Raw genomic sequence first — 25,768 nt, 5'->3', positions numbered from 1 at the left:
AGGGTTCGATCCGTGGTTGGGATGCATGCAGGAGGCAACCAATCAATGTCTCTCTCTCTCTCTCTCTCTCTCTCTCTCTCTTCCTCTCTCTGGAATCCATTTTTTAAAAATTATTTGTGTCAATTTTCCTTCTTAATAAGGAAACAAAGGTATTTGTGTCCCAGATGTGGACTTCTCTTTTTTCTTTTTATGTCAGTTCTTCCTTTTATGTTGCTTATCACAGTATTTCAAGTAAGCTTGGGTCAAACAATGTGTTAGAATCTCCAGGGGGGGGGAACCTCCCTGGTCCTTGACCTGCTATGCTCCTCAGCAGGCAGCCCTGCCCAGCCTGGCCAGGTCTACTAACTCTATTCAGTGCAGGGCTGTTCCATCAACCGCATGCTGCCGCTACTGCCCTCTACCTCACCCGGGGCCTCTAATTTCTGTCCACCACTGCCAGGCGGAGGCAACTTGTTTTCCTGTTAGCATGAGTTATTTTATCTGCCATGACAGAACAGGTCAGTTTTGATGATATGTCCTCAACGAGGCTGCAGAAAGTCAGGGAGCAGCATGAGGGCAAGGAGAGAGGTGCTGCAGAGCGGAGACGGCACTGTATCTAATGCTGCTATTTCTGAACCTATGCTCAGGTGTCTAAGTGTTTGTGTGTTTTCTCTCAGTTCTGAGGGGCTTTGTAGACCGTAAAAGCAGTCCACAAGCTGAATCTCCCAATGGCCATGCAGAGACATCAAGCAACTCTGGTCCAGCCACTGAGAAAAATCGGTGAGTCTTATCTGTAAGATTTTTCAGTCTCAAATTCAGTGGCTTGTGGAGAGTTGGAGAGAGTGGAACCAAAAGTATTTCCTATCAGATTCTCCCATGGTAGAGGTCATTACTGTGTGAGCAAAGTCTTTATTCTATAGCAGTGGTTCTCAACCTTCCTAATGCCATGACCCTTTAATACAGTTCCTCATGTTGTGGTAACCCCCAACCATAAAATTATTTTCGTTGCTACTTCATAACTGTAATTTTGCTACTGTTACGAATCGTCATGTAGATATCTGATATGCAGGATGTATTTTCATTGTTACAAATTGAACATAATTAAAGCATAGTGATTAATCACAAAAACAATATGTAATTATATATGTGTTTTCCAATGGTCTTAGGCGACCCCTGTGAAAGGGTCGTTCGACCCTCAAAGGGGTCACGACCCACAGGTTGAGAAACGCTGTTCTATTGGGTAATCTGAAGACAATGCTGCCATTTAGGTTCTCTTCGTGGTAAAACCTGTACTTGGCCTCATTAGGTTAAAGCAGTGGTTCTCAAATGGGGACAATTTTGCCCCTCTTTTGTCCCCTGGATTTTGGCCATGTCCAACGACATTTTTGGTTGCACAACTTTAGGGGGAGGAGTTGTGCTAATGGAATCAGTAAGTAGATGTTACACATCCTACAATACAGCGGATAGCCCCCTACAACAAAGAATCGGCTAGGCGAAAATGACAGTAGTCCTGATTTTTGAAAAACCTTGGGTTTAAGCTAAAGCAAAAAGGAAGTATCATTTCTTGTTTACCCACGGGTTTTAGTTAAATATAATTCAAGACGAGTAGAGCAGAGCTTGCCCAGGGCCATAATGCACTATTTTCAAAGTACACCTGAGCTGCTCAGTCTGTAGAGGACAGTACACTGGCTGAATGTAGTCACTTTAAGTAAGGCCAGGCCAGGCTGACACCAAGCACTGGAGACTCATGTAACTCACAGGCGTCCTGTTCTTCAGGGAAGCCTTCAGAGCCTACCTTCTCTCAGAACAGGTTTCCAGGCCCCATCGCACACGTCACCAGGAGGAGGAGGCAACTGCAGGAGGGAGTGAACCATGCAAAGGGAAGGTCCACCTAGAATAAAGCTTGCCTCTCTTACTTACCTCCAAATTGACTATAGGAACACTCATTAAAGGTTTACTCCATTTTTAAATTTAAAACATTTTTTGACCCAGTGACCCCATTTCTGAAAATATATCCTAAGAATCCTGAAACAACAATCAGAAAAAATATATGCACCCCTATGTTTGTAGCAGCGCTATTTACAATACTATTTACAATAGCTAATATTTGGAAACAGCCTAAGTGCCCATCAGTAGATGAGTGGATAAAAAAGTTGTGGTACACCATGGAATACTTTGCAGCAGTTAAAAAGAAGGATCTCTTGCCCTTTGAGACAGCATGGAGGGACCTGGAGAGTATTATGCTAAGCGAAATAAGCCAGTCAGAGAAAGACAAGTATCACATGATCTCACTTATATGTAGAATCTAATTGAACAAAATAAACTGACAAACAAAATGGATCCAGAGACATGGAAGCATGGGACAGACTGTGGAATCTCAGAGGGAAGGCGGGGGGGGGGGTGGGTAGGTGAGAAGAGATCAACCAAGGAACTTGTATGCATATATGCATAGCCCACGTACACAGACAATAGTGCAATGACGGCCTGGGGAGGTGGGGGGTTTGGGGTGGAAAGGGTCAATGGGAGAGGGGGGAAAGGGAAGATCTGTAATACTCTCAAATATAAAGATACATTTAAAAAAAACTTTACTCCAGATTTGGAGAATGAAGCAGGCCATTAGAAAGTTTTTTGCATCTTTTCACTTGAAAAAAAGAAGTGGTCTTCATTTGTAATTTTTAAAATTAATTTTTAATTTTTTGAAATGTCTTATTAATATTTTTGAGATCTGACAAATTTAATTCTCAGTACTTCTCTAGTGGTCTCAAATTACTGTTAGACTACTGTTGAAGTAGACTACTTTCCTAAATAGTAAGAATAGCTCATTTATTAAAGGTACTTGAGGAACTATTATAGACTAACATTTCATATTAGGTTAACAAAATTTAGAATTTCTGTTGCAGCAGAAAGACGACTGAACTTGGTAGGTGGAAGACTTGGGTTTTGGTCCTAGTGCTAACATTTTCCAGCTGTTTGTCCTTGGGCAAGTCAGTGAACCAGTCTGGTAAATGGATCCAGCCCCAGCATGACTCCCTTCAACCTCAGCTGATGACTAACTTTATTATTATTATTTTTAAATATATTTTATTGATTTCAGAGAGGAAGGGAGAAGGAGAGAGAGACAGAAACATCAATGATGAGAGAGAATCATCGATAGGCTGCCTCCTGCACGTCCCACACTGGGGATTGGGCCTGCAACCCAGGCATGTGCACTGACCGGAAATCAAATTGTGACCTCCTGGTTCAACCACTGAGCCACACCAGCTGGGCAGATGACTAACTTTACTCAGAATATCAGGACAGTTCTGTGAGCAACTTCCACTTCCCTTCCCTTCACCTTAGAATCTCTCCTTATATTCAGCTGTCTTTTCTTCCTTTACTCCTATCTCAAAAGAACACAGGTCCTCTTCCCCACACGGGGCAACCCCTCTGTTGTGTTCCTGCTCTCTGGGCCCTGCCACCAGCAGTTAGCCCACCCCTTGCTTTCACATCTGTCTGTCTGCTGCTTCTTTCCCTTTTGCTTATACCTCTCCCATTCTAACAAAGCTTGCTCTTGGCCCTGTCCCTCCCCCTTCTTACTTTTACTATCAGACTTCCTCAGACAAGCATCCAGGCCAGTTGCCTCACCAACCCCTCCCTCCTTAATCCTAAAATCTGATCTGTGCCCTCACCACATTCTAAGACTGTCCTTAGGGAGATTAGCTCCCTGTTGCTGGTGCCTCATCTTCATCAGACTCTGCAGCATTCCATCCGCGGGCCATGCTTTCCTTGGACCGCACTCTCCCACGGGTGTCTGCGGTACTGCAGTCTTCAGGTTCTTCCTCCAAGATGTTCTTGGTCTCCATCCTCCTTCTCTTCCACCCAGCATTGAAATGCAGGAAATTCTCAGGTCCTTGACTCTCTTCTTTCTTACTTTCCACCTGGATGATATCTTCTTTCACAGGTGTACTCTGGTATCCACTCTGAGCTGTGTGAGCATGATTCTCAGATCTCTGTTCTGAGCGTTATATTTTTACACCCAATGCCTGTTGCCCATGTGTGCCTGATTTACATCTCAGAGTCTCAACAGAAAGGCCCCCAGCAAGCCACCTCCTTCACCTGACCTTCCCATTCTTGTGAGTGGCACAAACACTTTCTTGTGTCCTGGCCTTCAAAGCTGCAGTCATTTTTGATCCCTACCTCTCACTTAACCCCATGCTCAATCATTTTCTTAGCATTCTTCCTTGGTCCAGGCCTGCCATTATCTCTCTCTCTTTTTTTTTCCTCTCTGTTCGCTCCTCTTTACAGACCAGCTTTCATTTCTGACACCTAATGAATTGTCCTGAAGCATATTCTGACTTTTCAAAGAACTTTAATGGCTTCCCATTTTAGACTAAAAGAGGCCCAGACTTCTCAGTCTGCTACATCAAGCCTCTCCCTATCTTGCTCCAATTTGTCCTTCAGCTCACCTCCTGTATGACCCTCTATGCACCCTCTGGACCCTATATGGCTACCTGGAGCCAGGCTTTATATTGTTCTACAAGTGCACCTACCTCTGTTCATTCCTTTCTATTCAATTCTTACCTATTTTTCCAAGATACATTGTCATATCCCTTTTATCCATGAAGACCTTAATTCTCTTTAACTCTTGAACCTTTATAGCAAGTTTTAAAAGTACTACTCAGAGTGCAAGACAAAATAATGAGCATGTGTCTGAATGTAAATCAATTCACTTATTTCTTCAATAAGAAAGTCTTGCTACCAATAAACATATAATCAGCTAAACTAAACAAGGTACTTGGTGATGAATTGGCCTATATCTGGCACAAGCTCCTTGTGATACTGTGAGTGCTAACAGTTCGCAGATGGGGTCCTCAGACCACTCTTTGGTTAGTTACTCTCTGCGGCTCTTCACGTTTGCCTAGTGTTGTGGTTGACTGTGTGCTGGCAGGTCAGCTTCTCAAGGGCAAGGACTGAGTCTTCCCTCTTCCTGCTTCCAGTGCATGCAATGAGGTTATCAAGCTGACTTCCAAGGCCACTCTTCAGAACTCAGATATTTTTCTTCTTTTTATTTTTATTTTTCAATTACCATTTACATTCAATATTATTGTATATTAGTTTCAGATGTACAGGTTAGTGGTTAGACAATCACATACTTTACAAAGTGATCCCCCTGATATTCCCAGTACCCACCTGGCACCATACATAGTCACTACAATATTATTGACTATATTCCTTATGCTGTACTATACATCCCCATGACTGTTTTGTAATGACCAATTTATACTTCTCAATCTCTTCACTTTTTTCACCCAGTTCCCCAACCCCCATCCCCTCTAGCAACCATCACAGAACTCAGATTTTTATGAGAAAAATGTGCTTCCTTCTTCATCTTTGGGTGGTGGCAGCAACAAAAAGGCCCAGAATAATTCACCAGATAGTGTGTCAGGACCTTCCTGCCCCGGGGGCTGAGGCCCCACTTTCCCTCTGTGTTTGATGGTCTCCTCAGTGTCCCGTGGATCAACCCAGGGATTGAAAGGAAGGACGTCGTGGAGTGGGGGCATGATGGGCATAATAAGGATAAGTGGGACATGCCAGTGGTGATGCTCACAGCAGCAAGTAACTGAGCCTCCACCCCAGACGTTAAAGGATTCCTCAGAACAAGAGGTCTGAGGACAGAAAGAAGTTCAGTGCTGGATCAGCCACTCAGGAATGTCATCAAGGACATAGGTTTCTTCATCCCTTTGCTCTGTTATCTCAGCATGTCAGTGATGCTCCCACTTATGGTCACACAGTGGCTGAAGTCATGCTAAGTATCACTTCCTCACATGGCAATGTCCAAAGCAGGAAGGAAGAGGTGGATGGAAAGGGACTCTCCTCAGAAGGGTCTCTGTTTGTCAAGAAGGAAACCTTTCCCAGAAATCCCCAGCATACTTTCCTCACATCTCATTGGCCAGAATTTTCAGATGTGGCTCTGCAGGGGAGCTGCAAGGGAGTCTGGGAAAGTGACCATATGCATTTTCAGCATCTGCATGAGGAAATGGGCAGAATAAATGGGTTGGGGAAGCAACCAACAAAGAGTCCTGAAGGGATAAGAGATGGGAACAGATAGGTACTAAGGGAAGAGGAAGATAAGGCAAAATCAGAGGGAAGAGTTCATAAGGAAGACCCAGACATGACAAGAAATATTGCTGAGAATGAGAATGCCAGGGACATGCTGAGGTCGTCATTAAGGTTCATCCCATATTTATTGTGATGTCAGGCCTTTTCCCACAGTTATCTCACTTAATTCTCACATCAGCCTTTGGGCTGGTGTTACCGACTCCAAGTTACTGGTGAGTAAAGTGGGCAAGGAGAATTCTAGTCAAGTAGCTTCCAAATGTTGGCCCAGAGTTCAGGGCCAGGTTGGAGGTATCAGATTTATCTACTTGTGCACCCAATCAGCTAATCTGGGGGTCACCCAGTATCACAGAGAGTATAAATGGCCGGCCTGGGGTTTGAATCTGAATCTCTGTCTCCAACAATAACAACTAATATTTGCTCTTCCTTAACAACTTCCTTACCTGCATTATCCTATTTAATCCACCTAACAAACCTACGGGAGTGGTATACATTTTATGATTTCTGACATCCAGAGATTACAAGTAACTTGCCAATGTCACTCAATGTGACAGAGTCAGGATTTGAACACAGGCCTTCTGACTCCAGAGCCCAGTCTTTTAACCAGTACATTGTAATGTCTTTCTAGGTTCTAGGCTCCAAACACTTAACCCAGCACTTTTTCTGTTCTATGTTCTCTGTAATTTTCATTGCAGCAAACCTTAACTCACAACCAGCTAAAGAATAATCCTGATGGGAATAAAACTGTCTCCCTGTGACTGGTGGAGACAATTCCAGCCCTGAATCCTGGGAGAAAGCCCAAGGCCTCATGGAAAAGGTGCTCCCATCTATGCCTGGCGGGTGGGGTTAACTTGGCTGGGGAGAAGGAAGTCTCAGGGTGAAAGAAGTCAGTGGTTGGCGTGGCGCTTCCCTGCTCTACTTCCTGTGTGAGCCCATACAGAGAAGGACAGCATGGAAATACTCTTTTATGTCATGGGGCTTTGTTCCCATGATGGTAATCCTCCGTTTTGATGCTGATAGGTACAATAGGGAGGATTATGCCTCTTAATTTAATTTGGCCTGCATATGGCAGAGCTCTCGCAAGGCTTTTATTTGGCATACTTTAGCTCAGCTAGCCTGTTGTCCTGTAAAAAGAAGCCCCTTTGAGGGAGACAGGAGATTGATAATGCTGGTGCAGATGTTTTCACCCAGCAGCCTCTCTCTCTCTCTCTCTCTCTCTCTCTCTCTCTCTCTCACACACACACACACACACACACACACACACACACACGGAAGCTGCTTCGTTTTGGGCCACTACAATGAGAATTCAGACCCAGAGCGATGGGGACCTTCGTGACTCAGGCAGCATGAGGGGAGCTGGCACCTCACAAGAGGGGAAAACGAGCACATATTTCTCCTGTGTGTTATCCTTGCAGCTCTGGGGCTTGGAGCCAATTGGGCTGACCTCAGAATTGATGAGCCAGAGGAACAGCCTCCCCATCGGGGCCAACTGTGGGCCAGATTTTCATGTGGGCTGTGAAGTACAGATTGCCACAAATCTTGACAAATACTCTGCCTGGGGGGTCATTGCAGAAATATGTGGCAGTGCTGAGAAGATTAAACAAAACTTTTCTTTCATATCATATCAGGAGGATGTTTCCTCTCCCGGCCTTCCATTCCCAGGCTAAATTTTCCTCCCACTTTCACTCCCCCAGGAAGCTAGAGCCCTCCAACAAATGTCCTACCCTGTGGCCAAGTTTGTGCCCTAAAGCACAAAGGACCTGCATGGAGCCGGAGGGAAGAAGGCAGTAGGTGTGGGAGCCTCGGTAGGGATGGTGGCCTTTTTTTATAAAGTGCTGATCTATGTGTTATCTCCTTCAGGTGGAAAGCAGATGGGCTTTGGTGACAGACCTGGGTTTAACTCTTGTTCAACTACTTACAAACTAGGAGCCTTTGGCAAGTTCTTTTACCTTTCTGAACTTTAGTATCCTATGCTGCAAAAGGGAAATAATTGTGAGGCTTTGAGATCATCTATGCAAAGGAACTAGCACAGTTCTAGATACATAATAAATGCTCAATAACGGATGACGGTAAGTTGTTGTTGGTTGTAGTAATAGAAGTAGTGGCGATAATAGTAGAATTTCTAATCGTTAATGGTTTCTGTAAAGCTAACCTGTTCTGAAGAGTCAAGACCCCTCTGACTTAGCTCTGGAGTTGTAGACTAAAATAGACATTGAAGAATCCAGCACTGTAGACATTTTAAACAATGCTCCCTATCTACTTTTAACTTGAGAGCCAATTTTTATTTTCCCATGTTCCTGGCTCTTATCTCAGGGAGAAATCTGAGGTTGACTTTGAGCCCAAGACTCACCCTTGCCAATATGGCCAGGAATCCACTGGCACACCCTCAAATGACAACTTTCAGAGCTTACTTGATTGTTAGGGCCTTCTCAGAGTTTCTAGACTTTAAAAATATTAATTGGTCACATTTACTTTCAAAACCTTTTTGAAGCCGGAAATTTTATCACCAGCTGAAAGGAGCTTCAAGGAAAAATCTGTTTTGAGTTATATTTTTCCTTGTGGATTTGCTTATGGCTGTACATAAATATTTATCTGAACTATTTCAACAAACCTTAAATCATCAGTGATCCTTATGCAAAGGACCCTTTTAGAAGGATTGTGGATGTCAAGAATGTCAGCAATCAGTGTTCTCTTTATAGGACCAGATTCCAAGGACTGAGGCCTCTTAAAAAATATCTGGAACTGTTTGGTGGTTTTCAACATGTCTTTTGTTTCCCTATTTCTGTATATCTGTTCATGCTGTTCCTTCTGAATGGAATACTCTTGCCAGTTCTTTCTTTACCTGTTGATAGTTTACACATCCATCAAGGTCTCACCCATATGGTACCTCCTACAGCAGTGATGGCGAACCTTTTGAGCTCGGCGTGTCAGCATTTTGAAAAACCCTAACTTAACTCTGGTGCTGTGTCACATATAGAAATTTTTTGATATTTTCAACCATAGTAAAACAAAGATTTATATTTTTGATATTTTTTTATATATTTAAATGCCATTTAACAAAGAAAAACCAACCAAAAAAATGAGTGTCATAGGTTTGCCATCACTGTCCTACAGGGCCTTGAAGCAGGCTAGAGCCAGGAGAAGAGCATCCCAGGTGGGAGAAATAGTCTGGGACACAGCCCAAAGGCAGGATATGCTGATATGCTGGGGGTCTTTGGGGGTCTCTGGAGAGGATGGGGTGTCCAGTGGGATGAAGCCCGAGGGTCAGGTGTGGCAGTGGTGTGAGGCAGGGAATAAGGCAGTTGAGAGCCAGGATATGAGAGGCCTTAAAAGCAGCACAAAATGTTTTGGACCATATAGTATAAGCCAAAAGATGCACACCTACAGTCGTTGGGTAGGATATAGTCTACAGATATATTTCGTTTGGCTTGCACAATGTTTTTGATATTCTTAATTCATTTCTAACATATAAAAATAGAAAGAGTTCATATAATAATTCAGATATCTGATGGCTCTTGAAAAATTAGAATAATTAACAGCAATCTGCTAGAACTGAGTAGAAGCTGTTTTCCATTTATACCAAGTCACTGGCCTACTCATGGCCCGGCCACACCAGCATCTGAGTTGATTCCTGCCCGTTGTGTGCAGGGGCCATGCAGGTAGAGGAGCAGGTTAGGCTGCAGACTCTGGAGCCAGATGGTTTCTCTTCTAGGCCCAGATCTATATCCAATTAGCTCCATGACTTTGGGCAAGTTAAGCATATTTCCAATAATGGTACCTACCTCATATGTCCATTGTGAGAATAAACCATAGAAAATTTTTAGAAGACTACCTAGCATGTAGTAAGTGCACAAAATGTTAGCTGTTATTACTGTATGCTACATGAGATAATAAATTTCAGGGCTGAAACTGTCACTCATTTCTGTATGACTCACCAAATCTAGAATCTGTGGCCACAATAGGCATAAAATAAAAGTAATTGATGAATGAATATGTGCTCCAGAAATTTTTATTTTTGTTTGGTCTAAAGCTAAATTTAATTACTTTGTCCTCAAGAAATACTTCCTATTTATCTTGAGTTTGACCTGAACATAATTGATTCTTTCATAAAGTAGGAAGCCAGCTTTCTCAAAAAGCCAGCAGTGCTAACAAAATAAGTAAAAGGAGATGTTATTTACATGGTATCACTTTTCTGTAATGGATCTACATTCTTAACTCTTAAATAAACCCCAACTTTGGGAAGATGCTTAATTAATTATGTGGTTTTGTTTTAGAAGCTCAGTTATTGACCGGTAGCCGTCTGTGGTTAATATCTTAATTTAATGGTTGGTTGCTAGGAACCAGCATGTAGTGAACTTAATCAGAAATGATGTTGAAATGCATGTTTGACTTGGGTTCTCTGACCACCCCAACCTATGTGAGATCCGTACTTTAAGACAGTGATTTTTAGCCTGGTGCCTCAGACAAAGATGGAGCATCTCCAAAAACAATTTGGACAGTTTGGTTGATAACTAATTTCTGGTATGTCCAACATAACTGATACATAGCTGAAGTTACGATGCCACCCCACCTGTGGACATGAATGTTTGTGCTTTTGTTAATCGATCCCTAAGCAGATTTGCATCAGCAAATGACAGCATGAGCTCTGCAGAGTTGACCTGCAGTGTTGGATTCACTTTTTCTCTGGAAAATTTGCACATTTACAGAGAATTTGGGTCCAACAACTTTTAATTTTATTTGGATAAACATCATCTAAATACTCAATGATGTATTCAAGAATCTAGAAACTTGCTTTCTAACTTGTACTTTAAATGTCAAGTGGCTTTCTTCTTTTATATAAAAACTAGAGGCCCAATGCATGAAAATTCGTGCAAGAGTAGGCCTTCCTTCCCCCAGCTGCCAGCACCGGCTTCCCTCTCCAGCACCTGGGCTTCCCTCCTCCGGCTGCCTGCAGGCACCTAGGACCTGGGCTGGCTTCCCTCCCGCCCTGGCTTCGTCAGGAAGGACGTCCAGAAGATGTCTGGTCTAATTAGCATATTACCCTTTTATTATTATAGATGCCTCTACTTTTTCTAAAGAAACCTCAATCTGTCTTTAGCACGCGCTCTCTCTCACTCACTCTCTCCTTACACAGTACCTACATCTCTTAAAGTTCTGGTTCTGAATTTAAAGGATGATTTCAAGTCATGACAGAATCTGGCAAATTCTTCTAACCATTTCACCATCTCTTGTTGCCTTTCTACATGACCCATCTTGTGGGTGTAAGAAATTCTAAAAATTCACCACACCTCTGATATCTACTTTGTTGTATCCTCATGAAAACTTTTGCTACATTCAGGATCAGAAGGGATTTTTGAGCAAAATGCCTTTGAATACTGAGGCTATTTTGAAAAAAATGAATAAATAAATGAGAAAAAAACTTACTCAGGTTGAAAACAATATTTATGTAAAAGTAAATTCTATATAGTGTTTCATTATGAACACTTAAAGAAACCGACAGTATAATCCTACAGGTTGAAAAAAAGATAAACTTTGTACATTTCCACAGCCTTATTAACTTTATTCCATATTCTTCTCTGGCTTAGAAGGAAAAAATAGTGTTTCAGTTCCAAGTGTCTTTTGTGAATTAAATGGCAGTTGGCGCCTACCTGTGGGGCACAGATATGCCAGCATATTTCCCCGTTAGCATTGCTCCAGTCGCTTTAAATTAAGAAGGAACCTGAGCAAGCCTTCCCCACAGAAACTGTTGACAGTAGTAATGCCACACTCTGTGTGCATCTCAGTAACTTCTCAGACTCGCCTCCTGGATGAGTAGACAAAACACGAGGAGTGTTGGAGTTTTTCTTTTCATCTGAATGGTGTAGGTCAGGTCGGGGGAACAGAGAGGAATAGAGAGCTCTGGTGAAACAGAGCTCTAGCAACTGCTGTGATTGGGAAATTAGATAATAAACAGTCCCCGATACCAGGATTCTAATGGCCTAAGATCAACACAGTCTGGAGACGCAGGCAGGAGTGGCCTTCCGTGCTCTGGCTTAGACCCTCCCTGGAGAGCTCTTTGTGTCAACAAGAACAGCCAGCGCTCCTGGCCGGCTCCCAGCACTCAGAGTGGGGCTATCATTTTTGTTTGCTTTGCAAATATCTTAATGGGAAGTGGTTCAACACCACCTATGGGTTAATCTGAGGGGCTCTGCTTGGCAGCTGTTCGCTCTGAGAACCACATGGCCGGCTCGGGTGGAGAGAGTCAGGCCGACTGTTAACTACCCAGCGCCAGGTTGAGGCATCTTCTTTGCTTATTGGATTTACTGGCTGGCAGGAAGCACCTTGTTGTCTTTTATTTTTAGTTTGCTCCTCCTGGGAGGGTAGCGATGTGATTCTCAGATCCAACTGTGCTTTCCCCTCTCAGGCAGGGCACTTGTTTGCCTTGGTTTCAGTAGCATGCCACTTACTTCCTTCACCTAACTAAGCTCATTCTCATAAAACCTAAAATCTGCTATTAACAGTGATGGTGTGGTGGGGGAAGCAGTGGTGTTGTTGCAGAAAGAAGGACCTCGTATGTTAGCCTGCAGGGCGGGTAAAGCCTCCGCTCTTGTCCACCCAGGAGCTATAGAATCAAGTAGGTACTGAATTTCTAAACCATCCCTGCTCTACTGTTCCCTTCGTTTTCTCCTCCTCTCCTTCCTGAATGTGGCTTTTACTTGTCTTGACCCTTGGGAATGCTTCCCTGGGTAACTTGGCCAAGTCATGTCTTTCTGGATTCTGTCAGCCGACATGGGCACAAACCAGCTTCCTTTGTGCTTTCCTCGCTGGATTTCGGGCGGGAGTGGATGGTTTCCACCGAGCAGGTTCCCAGAGGAATGACAGACTTGGAGGCAGTTTCCAACTGCTCCATGTAAAAATGGAAAAGTTCAGATGACCCTTCAGGTCCTGGAAAAAAATGCCCAGCTACCTGAAGAAACAACTGCTCAGCCTTTTTTCTAAGACCTTTTTCTTTCCTGAGGGGTTCCACATGTATCCTTTGGTTGACTGGTGGTTGACAGTAGGGGTCCTGGAGTCAACCAGGCCTTGATGAACTTATTTTCTCAGAGCCTTCATTTCCTCATCTTTAAATGGAAAAGGAAATGGCACAATATCTACCTCACCACATCTTGAAAGTTAAATGAGTTAAATACGAACTGCATGGCATTCCACCTGACACATAAAAGCACTCACTAGTAGTAATAAGGAGAATGATTGTTACCTTCGAGGAATCCAGCTTTCTTGATATAGTCCTTAGTGTTATGCATTTTTTTCTGAAGTACTCATGTTGAAGTCTGTTACTCCCACCCCTTTAAAGGTAAGCCAGTGCCAAATTGAGGACAAATTGAGTATCAGAGTAAATAATGATAATGAAAGAAAACAATATATTGAATAAAATAAGAATTTATAAACCACATTGATAGAGAGAAGGAAAGAAAAAGAAAGGAGGAAGGGAAGGAGGGAGGGAGGGAGAAAGAAAGGAAGGAAAAATAGAGTAAGCTTTTCACTGCAATAGAATGTGAAATAAATATAGGGGAAATAATGAAAACAGAAAATTATCAAGTCATCATTGTCTCAGGTAAGAATCATCAGAGTGTGAGAGGGCACTTTGCAAAGTTGCTGTCACTAGGCAGCTCCTGGGTTGAGCCTCTGCCCCCTGGTGGTCATTGTGCATCATAGCTACCGGCCGGTTGGCCGGTTGGCTGGTCGCTCAGGCTTTTATGTATATAGATAAGAGAATGCCCTTGCTTTTAAGAAATACACATGGAAATATTTAGGTATAAAGGAGTATAAGGTACAACTGACAATCAGATGGTTCAGAAAGCCCTGGCCGGGTGGCTCAGTTGGTTGGAGCGTCATCCTGTGCACAAAAAGATTGCGAGTTTGATTCCTGGTCAGGGCACATACCTAGGTTGTGGGTTCCATCCCCGGTGTGTGTGAGAGGTAAATGATTGATGTTTCTATCTCACATCCATGTCTCTCTCTCTCTTCCTTACTCACTCCCTCCTTTCCTCTATTTCTCAAAATTAATGGAAAAATATCCTCAGGTGAGGATTAACAAAAAATAATGGTTCAGAAAAAAATTGTGTGTGTGTGTGTGTGTGTGTAAAGAGAGAGAGAGAGGAGAGGAGGTAAGGTAACTGTGAACATTGCTAATATTTGGAGAATCTGTTGAAGAATATACAGAACCCCCCATACTATTCTTGCTTCTTTTCTACAAATATGAAATTAAGTAAAAACAAAAAGTTAAAAAATAAGTTAGTGCTACTTCCTCCCTTTAGACAGGGCACTTCATTAGCAATTCTCTCTTTGGATCCTGACGCTCTCCAGCCACACCTGAACGTCTGTCCACATCAGCATTGCACTGGTTGGTGTCTGTCCTAGAGCTTCTCCACTGTGACGGAGCTGATCAGTCACTACCGGCAATCCTGTTTGCACTTTTTTACTGCATTTTTAAAAATTCCCTAAAATGTTCCTCCCTCCCTTCCTGCCCTCCACCTCTCCTGTCTTTGGGCCTCATCATTTGGTGCCATGTTCATCATGCACCTCAGTACTACTTTCAGAATTAAAGGAGGAAAACTGGGTTAAATATTTTCTTTTGGGGGTGACAAGAGCATTGTATAATGCAGGTGTTAGACCTCTCTCTTTCCCTCTGACTTTCTTTGAAAAATCACATCACCTTCCTGTCCCTGGAATTTCATTTACCCACTTACAGCATGAAAAATCTATAATAATAAAAGCATAATGTGCTAATTAGACCAGACAGCTGAACTACCTTCCAGACATCATTCTAGACGTCCTTCTGGATGAAGCCATGGTGGCGGATGCTGAGGCAGAGGCGGTTAGGGGCAATCAGGCAGGCAGGCGAGAGTTAGGGGTGATGAGGCAGGCAGGCAGAGTGGTTAGGGGCGATCAGGCAGGCAGGTGAGTAGTTAGGGGCAATCAGGCAGGTAGAGTGGTTGGGGGCGATCAGGCAGGCAGACAGGTGAGCAGTTAAGGGTGATCAGGCAGGCAGGCGAGTGGTTAGGGACAATCAGGCAAGCAAGTGAGCGGTTAGGAGCCAGTGGTCCCAGGTTGGGAGAGGGATGTCTGACTGCCGGTCTAGGCCTGAGGGATCAGACCTAAACCGGCAGTCAGACATCCCCAGAGGTGTCCTGGATTGCGAGAGGGTGCAGGCCAGGCTGAGGGACACCCTCCCCCCATGCACAAATTTAGTGCACCAGGCCTCTAGTATGCAATAAATGGTCCCTGAAGTTTTCTTTGCCTCCACAGATCTATACCCTGGGATAATTTAGTCTATTTTTATTGTTTAATTTTGTAAGGATTTTAATTGATTTTTAGAGAGAGAGGAAGGGAGAGGGAGAAAGAGAAAGAAATATCAATGTGAGAGTGAAACATTGATTGGCTGCCTCCTGCATGCCCCCTACGAGGGATTGAGCCCAAAACCACAAGCATGTGCCCAGACCCAGAATCGAACCAGCAACCTTTCAGTGCATGGGACAATGCCCAATCAACTGAACCACATCTGCCAGTGCCTAATTCAGTCTTTAAAGTGCTGCAAATGTAACTCAAAAGTAACTCAACCCACAAATTACCTTGTGATCCCGCCCAAAGGAGAGACAGGTTACAGAAAGAAATACTCCAGCTAGCTGTCATTATCATTCTCCCTTCTTTCAAGCCTGAAGTTCCCAAATTCAGGGGTTTGTCTTTCAGAAGTACAAAATTATAAACAATAAGTATAACACCTTGTTAAGTATCTATTTTATTTCAACATTCTTACAGTGTATACCTCTCTTAATTTAATCCTTTAAAAATCCTTTGTCTTATGTTTTTATTTTGTTCTGCCTGAAAGAACAAATGTAATTCTTTTCCCCCAGCTTGGCAATAATTTTTATTTCTATTTTGCAGATGAATGAGCTGCAGTGCTAATTTGTCCAAGTTAGAGTTGCCACATTTAGCAAATGAAAATGCAGGATACCCACTTAAATATGGATTTTATATAAGCAACAGTTATTTTTTATGTCCCAAAAAGTATTTGAAAAAAAAACATATACTAAAAATTATGCATTGTTTACCTGGAATTCAAATTTAACTGTGTGTCCTTTATTTTATCTGGGAATACTAGTCCAAGTTCTTTGGAACTAATATATCATGAATATGTATTTGTATATCATGAATATATATCATGAAATGTGTTGCTAAACCTTTACCAAGTGTTGACAACAGCCCTCTGACCTCTATGTGCCATAACACATAGTGTTTTTTTCTCCTTTAAGAGCTTTTGATTAAAAACATATCCAAAGACATCAATTCCCATCTATTTATTATGGACTTCACTCAGATGTCACCTTCTGTAGCCACTTAGGCTAAAATTGCAGACGCTGTCTCGAACAATTCCCATACCCTTTCCCGGCTTTAATTTTCTTCTTTGGCATGTCTATTTAATATGCTTTCATATTTACTTATTTGTTTTTTTGATTATCTGCCTCACCTAGAATGTAGGTTCTTATGAACATAGGATCTTGGATCAGCTATATCCCCGATAATAGTAGGAGACATATTGAAGGTACTCAGCAAATATTTGTGGAATGAGTGAATGATGTCTGTGAGGCTACTGAGGACGTTATATTGCACATGTAATATACACCATTCTCATAATCATTCAGAATCTCAAAAGGCTTGTTACTAACTCAATAGACACAAGGTAAGGAAAAAGTCAGCAGGCTAGTGGTCAAGGGGTATCTGCAGATATAGCTCGGCTTAACTTACTCTGCCTCTAGAACTAAATGTTAGTTGACCCCGGTGTCATTCCTTAAGATCCCAAATACAATCTGGAAGGTCCTGTAATAAAATGGCACTGGATGCTGAGAGCACAGGCTCCGTGTCCACCAGCTCTGGAATTGTATCTTGGGCTGTGACCTGAACAGGTTACTTAAACAGCTCAAGCTTTGGCTGTGCAATGGGTTCCCTGGTTGTACCTATGCTGCCAGCACTGAGGTGAGGATTAAATGGGATGATCCAGTCAAGTCCTCAGCAGAGTAAAGCGTGGTTCAGCTGTTCAGGCTGTGCTGTGGCCCTCAGCCCATGGCCATGCGTTATTTTGGGTGATGATGCTCACTACTGCATATTAATTCCAGTTCGGGTCTGAGGCTGGGTTTTCTCTCAGCTCCCTTGGATGCTGACCAAGAACTGGAGTAGGTTTTATGGGTGGCTCTTGATCAAGTGCTCTTTTGTCCAATAAAGTGAGCATTCTCAGCAGAAAGAAAGAAGGAAGAAAAGCCTTTTGCTCCTACCTTAGACTTCATACAGTGACAACTGCCTGCACGAAAGTAGTGAAATAGGGAAAAATGAGAATGCAAAAACTGGCAAATTAAGGCTGTTATGGGCTCACAGTTAAGGAAAAGCAGTGAGGCAAACAAATTCACATTTAAAGGACTCAGTGGGATTTGGGAAATTAGCGTAAGTACATAAATAAGTAGTGCTAATTTAGAGCAATGGCATTATGAAATATTTATCGGCCTTTTTGAGTCATTTTAATGAATCTGTCCTTGAGCCATGTTATTTTTTTAAATTAAATGTATTAGGATGACATTGGTCAACATGAACATATAGGTTTCAGGTGTGGGTTTCTATATTACAAGATCTATATATTGCATTCTAGAAACCCCAACTTTCCAGCCTTTGTAATAAAAGATGATTAACTTATGCATTTTGACACGGTAATTTGTTCTTCTTAAAACATTTTATTACCTTACACTTCTCTGTGCCTCCAACATTACTAAATAAACATAAACAATAAAAATATGCAATGACACTTAGCTGGTGCAAATCAGGGAAGAGCAGATGCATAGTGACAATGTGGGGAGATTCAAATCTGAGTATCATTCCACATGTACACCCTCAGCCCTTAGAATGTTCACATCCTATCTAATAAAACAGTGATATGCAAATTGACCATCACTCCAACACACAAGATGGCCACCCCCCTGTGAACAAAAGATGGCCAGTAGGGGAGGGCAGTTGTATGCAATCAGGCCAGCCGGGGAGGGCAGTTGGGAGGGACCAGGCCTGCAGGGGAAGGCAGTTAGGGGCAATCAGGCCAGCAGGGGAGGGCAGTTAGGGGCTACCGGGCTGGCAAGGGAGGGAAGTTAGGGGTGACCGGGCCAGCAGGGGAGAGCAGTTAGGGATGCCAGGCCAGAAGGGGAGGATAGTTAGGGGTGACCAGGATGGCAAGGGAGGGAAATTAGGGGTGACCAGGCCAACAGGGGAGGGCAGTTGGGGGCGACCCGGCCGGCAGGGGATGGCAGTTAGGGGCAATCAGGCTGGTGGGGAGCAGTTAGGCATTGATCAGGCCTGCAGGGGAGTGGTTAGGGGGTGATCAGGCTGGCAGGCAGAAGCAGTTAGGGGCAATCAGGCAGGTAGGCAAGCAAGCAGTTGGGAGCCAGCAGTCCTGGATTGTGAGAGGGATATCTGACTGCCTTTGTAGGCCCGGTGGGATCAGGCCTAAACGGGCAGTCAGACATCCCTCGAGGGGTCCCAGATTGGAGAGGGTGCAGGCTGGGCAGAAGGACACCCCCCCCCCCCCATGCACGAATTTCGTGCACTGGGCCTCTAGTTCCATATAGGAACTCAATAAGAACACCTGAGTTGCCAGTTGGGGCCAGTTCATGGAAACATGCTCAGGTCAACAAGGCATGTTTTACAAGAGCCGTGTCCCCTTCTCTGATGTTGTTCCTTAAATGTCTTAATTTACTTTCAGAACCTGAACTGACTGAAGCCATTTCTGAAGATGTTTATGTTTTCTATTATCTTTCACTGTAATAACTTCATAAGGAAATTTGTATGACTTATCTAAAGTGTGCTTTCCTTGATATTCATGGGGCTCCTGTTATGTTAAAAAATCTTGGTCTAAGCATATCTTTTGCAGGGCTGATTGACTGCTGCTTCTTGGGAATAAGAAATTTACCTCTTCTTAAAAGCTCCATGTACATGATATTTTTCAGACCTGTCAAAGAAACAGGGACAAATCTGCTTGGTTATGCTGGCGAGCCTTTCTCCCAGGGCTATCAAGACACGAGTATATAATAACTACTCCAAAATCTAGAGACAGCAGGGAAAGAAACAAAATCAACCCACAATGAATTAGCTGCATCCTATCCTGTTTGAAATTAGAATATGCTTTCAAGTGTGAACGACTAATGGGTTTCTCAGTTTGTCTAGAAGCCATTTTAGATTAAAATTGGTCAAAGATAAGACATAATGTTGCAAATTTTATCAAAGTTAATAAAAATTGCACAAAGAAACTTAGATGAAGTTTAGGAAATGAAGAATCAGAGAAAAACCAGTGTGTCTCTACTCCCGTCCAAGAAAAGAGTTATCGATTCTAACCCTAAAGTAAAAGAGGCCAGTTACAAGATCAGCTTGATTGATCAGGTCCTCAATGAGCACCCTGCTTCCTCTGTTATAACTTGATGTGTAATTCATTCTCCAGAGTATATCAGCCAACCAGTGAGGGGGAAAGTATAGTCCAGGTTATGCTCAATGTAAAAATCACTCACTGGCATTCTACTTTTCAAATACGATTCTTTTGCATTTAGTTAGTGTAACTCAGCTCCCCCCAAAATCATCACCCCTCAACAAAATGGCAAACTGAATGTTGGAACCTGCAAAGCTGAGGCCCAGTCCCTACTAGGCACAGTGACTTCACCTAGTGCCGCCAGCCCGGCATGACAAAGCCAGCTGGCCTCGTGGATCTTTGCTGCAGAAGAAGAAAGATGTCAGGCATTCTCAGCGGCCGTGCACTCAGGAGCCAGCCTTCGTTCTGCCTCTCATCCGGTCACACTGGGACCAGGGTTTCAGAAGAAGGAATTAGACATGAATTTCATTTGGGGGCATGTTCAGGGCAGACGCCCAGCAGAAGAGTTCTCAATAGTGAGCGAGAGTTTCTGTCTCCCCTAGAACCCACGGTTCAATGAACTGACTGCAGCCGAGCAGCCAAGCAACCAGCCATGGAGGCAGTCTGCTTGAGACTTCAGTCGTGGCTTCAGAGAGGCTACAGGAGCCCTAGAACTATTCAGTGAAGCACGTAGAGAGAGACAGCTACCTCCTATTCACTACCCTTTGATAACCAGACGCGCTGCTTCTGCAGTTTAGGATGTGATTTCTAATGGAGGCCGAGGACAGTGTTTCTCGTGTGCATGTTTTCTTTTTTTAATTTTTCCTACAGATTCAAGATAATATCACATTTTTAAAGTGAACAGTTCCTTAATATCATTTACTTACCAGTCTATCGTCAAATGTTCCCAGTTGTTCTAAGATGTGCTTTGCAGCAGTCAGTCCATGCCAGGATCTAGAACATTACATTGCATCAAGCTGTTACGTCCCTAAATCTCACGACACTCCCTCTTTTCATGACACTGACTTTTTAAGAGGTCAAGCCAATTCTCCCATAAAATAGCTCACCTTCTATATTTGTCTGCTTGATTCTTTGTGGTCTTAGCTTGTCCCTTTATACCTGCGTTTTGGGTAAATGGCAAATTAGATTTAAAGCTTTGATTAGATTCAAGTTAAATTAAATAAAATCAATTCACAGGGTTTTGGAAGTATTCCATGAGCTGTCCATGTACCCATGCTTTGCCGGGTGCCTGGTGCCATGTACACAAGTAGTTTGACCAAAGGAAAAAATATTAATATCCTGGGTGATGTTGAAATCTTTATATTGCCCCACATCACAAGACAGTGCTGTCTGGGGATTAGAGGTGCTAAGGTTGGCATTGGGTTAAGATGGTGACCTTCTGGTTTCTCCCATGTGCTCCCCTTGTGACATGAAGGAAGGAATCTATATGGTGGTTTTTTGATATCATATGAATGTCCTGTTCCCCATCAACCATCTGTCTTAAGGTTTTATCAGCAATTGATAATCCTTGCCTGGGTCCATAAATTCCCTCTGAAGTCTTCTTTTCTGTCAGCAGGTCTTATGCTGCACTATTTACTAGTTATGACATGAAAAAGTCATGAGCTTCTTGTTCCTTAATTCCCACACCTGTAAAATGGGTATAATAATCAAATCAAATCACAGGGTTGTTGGAAGTATTACATGAGCTGTCCATGTACCCATGCTTTGCCGGGTGCCTGGTGCCATGTACTCTAGTTATTATTGTGCGTTTCCATATTTTGGTTGCGGCACCTTGGAGAGCATTATCCACTCATTGCCAGTCTCAAGTCTCGGAGGCAGATGAAAACACACCTCGTGAAACTGCTGCGGAGTTCAAGTAGTTAGACTTTTGAAGAATATTGACTTATACCATTTTTAAAGGCAAATTGGAATTTGTTTCAGATAAACACTGCCCAGATCGATGTTTCCTAAGATGTGTTATAAGAACCAATGGGCCCCCGACACGCTCCATGGGAGAAGGGTTCCGTTGTTGAATGGCACCTGGGAAATGCTGCCCATTTTCTTCCTCTTCAGGAGTTTCATTGTGCATATTATTCAGTTAAAAATTCTGGAAAGCCTCTCAGGAAAGAAACCTGCTTCACTGCTTAATCAATTATTCTCTCATCTATTTGCCTGTGGAAACTACTCACCCCTCCTCCACCTTTTCAAACCAAGTAACACATACAAGCATTACATTGAGCTGCTTTAGATTTTTCCAAAGGTTTGAATGGGGAGGGAGTCAAACTGATGAGCTGACATCCAATGGAGCGTTGGAAGCGTCGGCCACTGGTCTTTGAATCCTGAAAAGCCATGTAAGCTAGAGGAGTTCCTAAGAGGTTCATTTATTTGTTGGTGCAGGAAAGGCAGAAATTGGAGACCCCATAGTAATTCAACAGGTGAACTCTCTTCCTTAGATTTTCTCCAAGTCTCAACTGGACTCCTAGAGGATATCAGAGTCCATCCATCCTGTAGGTGCCCCACAGCCACTGGAGCTTACCTGGGCTGACAGAAGTGAGTCCCTTGGGCTGATGCACAGAAATCAAAGGGCATAGAGATGTCATGGTTCAGAGGAAGAGCAGAGGTTTGTAGTCAGAAAAACAGGGTGTCATTGTCTTATCTCTACCAGGTATTCACCTTGATCTCTGGGCAAATTCCTCACTCTCTCTGACTTTCAGTTTCTTCATCTATGTGATAGGGACAATGAAAGCACTTAGCTCACATGGTTGTGAAATTCTCATTAGATATAGGAAAGCATTTTTAAAATATGGAGTGCTATATCATTGCTAATTAATTTTAATCTTCGTGGCCCATATTTTGGGGGTCCACTAGTCATTCTAGTATTTATTCAACAACTTGTCAAATATTATTGAGCCACTTACAATGTTCCAGACACTGGGTTAGGTGCTGATACAGATCTGATAAAACAAATTTAGTCCCTGACTTCATGGAGCTTGCATTCCATAGTGGGAGACATATGATAAACAAACATAGGCACAAATAAGTATATCAGTATAGCCTCCTCTCCTCAGGTACTGATGTGATATTTTAAAAATAGGTTTATTGCTATAATCTATAAGTAGATGCACATTGAAGGTAATATCCATGAACTGTTCTCAGAAAATTAGTTTGTCAGTTTAAATAAAGAATACGATTATTAGTGTAGAACTGAAAGAGACCTAAGGAATAATTTATCTGGATCCATTTTATAGATGAGGAAAACTAGAACCCAGAATACTGGAGAAATTTACCCAGTCACGTATTTTGGTTTTGTGTGTATGTGTATAGGAGAGAGAGAATGAGAGAGGGAATAAGAGAGAGAGAGAGAGAGAGAGAGAGAGAGAGAGAGAGAGAGATATATATATCAGGGTCTTGAGGCCGAGGCTCAGAACCCAGCTTTTCCTTCCCCTAGTCAGCTTTCTATTCTGCTGGGTTCCCCTGGCTTCTATTTTAACAGCGTGTTATGATTATCACACTTGATACAATGTGTTCCAATTACAAGAAATTGGGAACACAGCACAATTGATTTTTTTTTCCAAACTTTGCTCCAAGTAACAAGTATTTTAATAGATGTTAATAGGTTATCACTTTTTAAGTTTCTTGGTCTAATTAGTTTAGAAAACCCTGCATACTCCCCCTACTCTACTCTAGAAATCCATAAACGCATATTGTAATTGTAAAAGAGCATGCCTGCAGTAAGGAAAGCTCCTAAACTCTGCTCAACTCAGCATTTCTCAAACTTATTTGACTACAGGATCTATTTTGAATTATTTTAACAACTGAAGTGATTAATGTGCTGGGTGGGTAGTGCATGCTTAGCCTTAACTTGGTCGACTTCGTGGTAAAGTTAGTAAAAGCCAATAGAAAATAAACCAAATTTGGTCACACAGTTTTAGAAAGGACCGTTTCTTGGGTCTTAGGATCCCGGGCTGACTGTGGATGTAGAGCAACGCCATGCCTTTTAGCCAAGGGCTGGGATGGAAACACTGGGAGCTTAATGAAGCAACTCTCTTTAAGTTTTTTAAATCATCCTTTTCAAGCCTTTTAAACATTATGATTATTTTTAATTTTGTTTTTAGGCATTCACAAGCCCAGAGTTCTCCAAAAGAGTGTGATGTCTTCACAGGATATCCAAACAAGGTAGCTGGACATCTTGATTTCGAGGTAACTGTGTATCTTTATTTCAGACTCATCCAAGTCGGTGGGTCTGAAGTCTGTCTGTGGCTGCTCGGTCCAGCCATCCGAACATGAAACTGTTAGTGATATTTTGAAGTCTTTGAGACAAAAGCCCAGCTCGCGAAAGAACTTGGTTCAGCAGAGAGACAGGGAGGTACAGTGAAGAGAGAATCAAAAGCCTGGAAATTCGCTGCTGAGAATAAATGCTGGCTGCTCCCCGAGGTGATTTGTCTGTGCACTCCACTCTCTGCAGATGTGAGAGCCTCTTTCTGAGCAAGGACCCGAGGTTCTTTGGTAGCACTTTGATATCCTGCTTGAATTCAATATGTGAAATGGAGGCGTCTCTCTGTGACTTGGAGCCCACAGCAGGCTTTGAAGTCGGATCCAATTTTTGCTGCCTACTATTTGATGTTGAAAGGATGAAATGAAGAAAATGTACAGTTTTTGCCAGTAACTCTGCTGAGCATATGTAAGATTAAAAAAACAAAATCCTTTGGATGATGTACTTAGAAATGTTAAGTAGATTAATACCTTCCTATAGGTTTTCTTTTTTCTTTCTTAGGGATAAACATCAAGTATAGGAGAAAATCAGCACATAGCTATTTTTATATTCTGGACTATAATTAATTTAAGAAGGGGCTAGGTTAACGTGTTCAGAGGAAAAGGTGAATGAATGAAGTAAAGGGTGTCAAGACTTTGCTACTATTTGTCCCCAAGGAGAGCACCTCCACTCAATGGCAATTCGAGCCTGCGGCTACGTACAACATGACCCCAATATACTTAGCTTCCTCTCCAAACAGTCGGGGTTAGGGGTCCCTTAGTTAAATGGAAGCCGTGTCCTGAAAGTTGTCTGATCAGTGGATAAAAATAACGTTTTTCTTTCTGGGTCTTTCTGAAGCACTCAGTGTCTGGGACTGATTTGCTGTCTTCTCGGACATGCCATGCTGCTCCGGGTGGCCCAAGACTGAGCCCCTCCAGGGGAGCCCCTGCAAACCCTGGTAAGAAGAACAATTTGATTGCATGCTACTTCTACCACTTGCCTGCCTGTGTACTTTTAGTGAGTTATTTGGACAGTACTGTCTCAAAGGCAGGACTCAGATAGTAATACGAGCTAGTGTTAACACAAATTTCAGGTGTGGGAAGCCACGAAGACTGGAAGCTGTTTGCCACCTACCCATGCCATGTAAGTTTGCTTTTCTGAGGGAAGAAAATGGATAGCAGAGGCCATACTTTTCCTTTTAGTTGTAAGAATCTTACATTAAGAAACTGCTTAAAACTTCATTTTGTTAAAGGAGAGATAAACAGCTGACCAGCTTTCAGTGGAGCAGATTATTCAAGGTCAAAATCTAGGGCTTGGTAAAGAATACGGATTTAGTGAGTAGGTCTGCTCTTTTGGCAATGTGACCATTCTTCCAGCACGAATACAAACATCTTGCCGCAGTCATTTGAGAAATAACTATTTCTGGTCCCTTTTCTAAATTCTTTGCTACAGGATATGGTAAAAGTCATTTTGGGGGCTTATATGTGGCTAAAATCAGTACTTCTGGAAGATTGAATAGAAGCATAATTATCAGAAATATTTATGAACCAAAAGATACTCAGGACAATGTAGATCATTCCAAAGAAAAAAAACTTTTCAACTTAAAATACCAACGTTACACTTACTGCTGACCTTATTTATTTTTCTGAAATATGCAGTAGTTTCTCAGATCTGTCCAAATTGCTTCTTAGTCATTTTTTTTTCAGTGAGAAAGTAGTACTATATGAAGTGGGAAATGTATAAAAAAATGTGAGGAGCTCTGACCGGTTTGGCTCAGCAGATAGAGCGTCGGCCTGTGGACTGAAGGGTCCCTGGTTCAATCCTAGTCAAGGGCATGTACCTTGGTTTTGGGCACATCCCCAGTAGGGGGCATGCAGGAGGCAGCTGATGAATGTTTCTTTCTCATAGATGTTTCTGGCTCTCTATCCCTCTCCCTTCCTCTCTGTAAAATATCATATATATATGATATTTTATGAACCAGAGAGAGAGAGAGAGAGGTAATATGCAAATTAGGCCAGGATCCTGTAATG

General features: G+C 42.6%; 1 protein-coding gene across 1 annotated transcript in view; it reads left to right on the top strand.

The window, feature by feature from the left end:
* Window positions 1-25,768, top strand: part of MYO3B (myosin IIIB) — a 356,539-nt gene that overhangs the window by 250,352 nt on the left and 80,419 nt on the right. Inside the window, exons 28-30 of the mRNA XM_070423427.1 lie at window positions 675-759; window positions 23,602-23,662; window positions 24,597-24,696. Of these exons, the coding sequence (XP_070279528.1) occupies window positions 675-759; window positions 23,602-23,662; window positions 24,597-24,696 (246 nt within the window). The remainder of the gene's footprint in view (window positions 1-674; window positions 760-23,601; window positions 23,663-24,596; window positions 24,697-25,768) is intronic.

The sequence above is a fragment of the Myotis yumanensis genome, unplaced genomic scaffold (assembly GCF_028538775.1).
Source record: "Myotis yumanensis isolate MYYU_CA2020_CCGP unplaced genomic scaffold, mMyoYum1.0.hap1 SCAF_8, whole genome shotgun sequence".
Lineage (NCBI taxonomy): Eukaryota > Metazoa > Chordata > Mammalia > Chiroptera > Vespertilionidae > Myotis > Myotis yumanensis.
The sequence above is the reverse complement of the archived record's forward strand: the minus strand, read 5'-3'. Positions and strand labels throughout refer to the sequence as shown.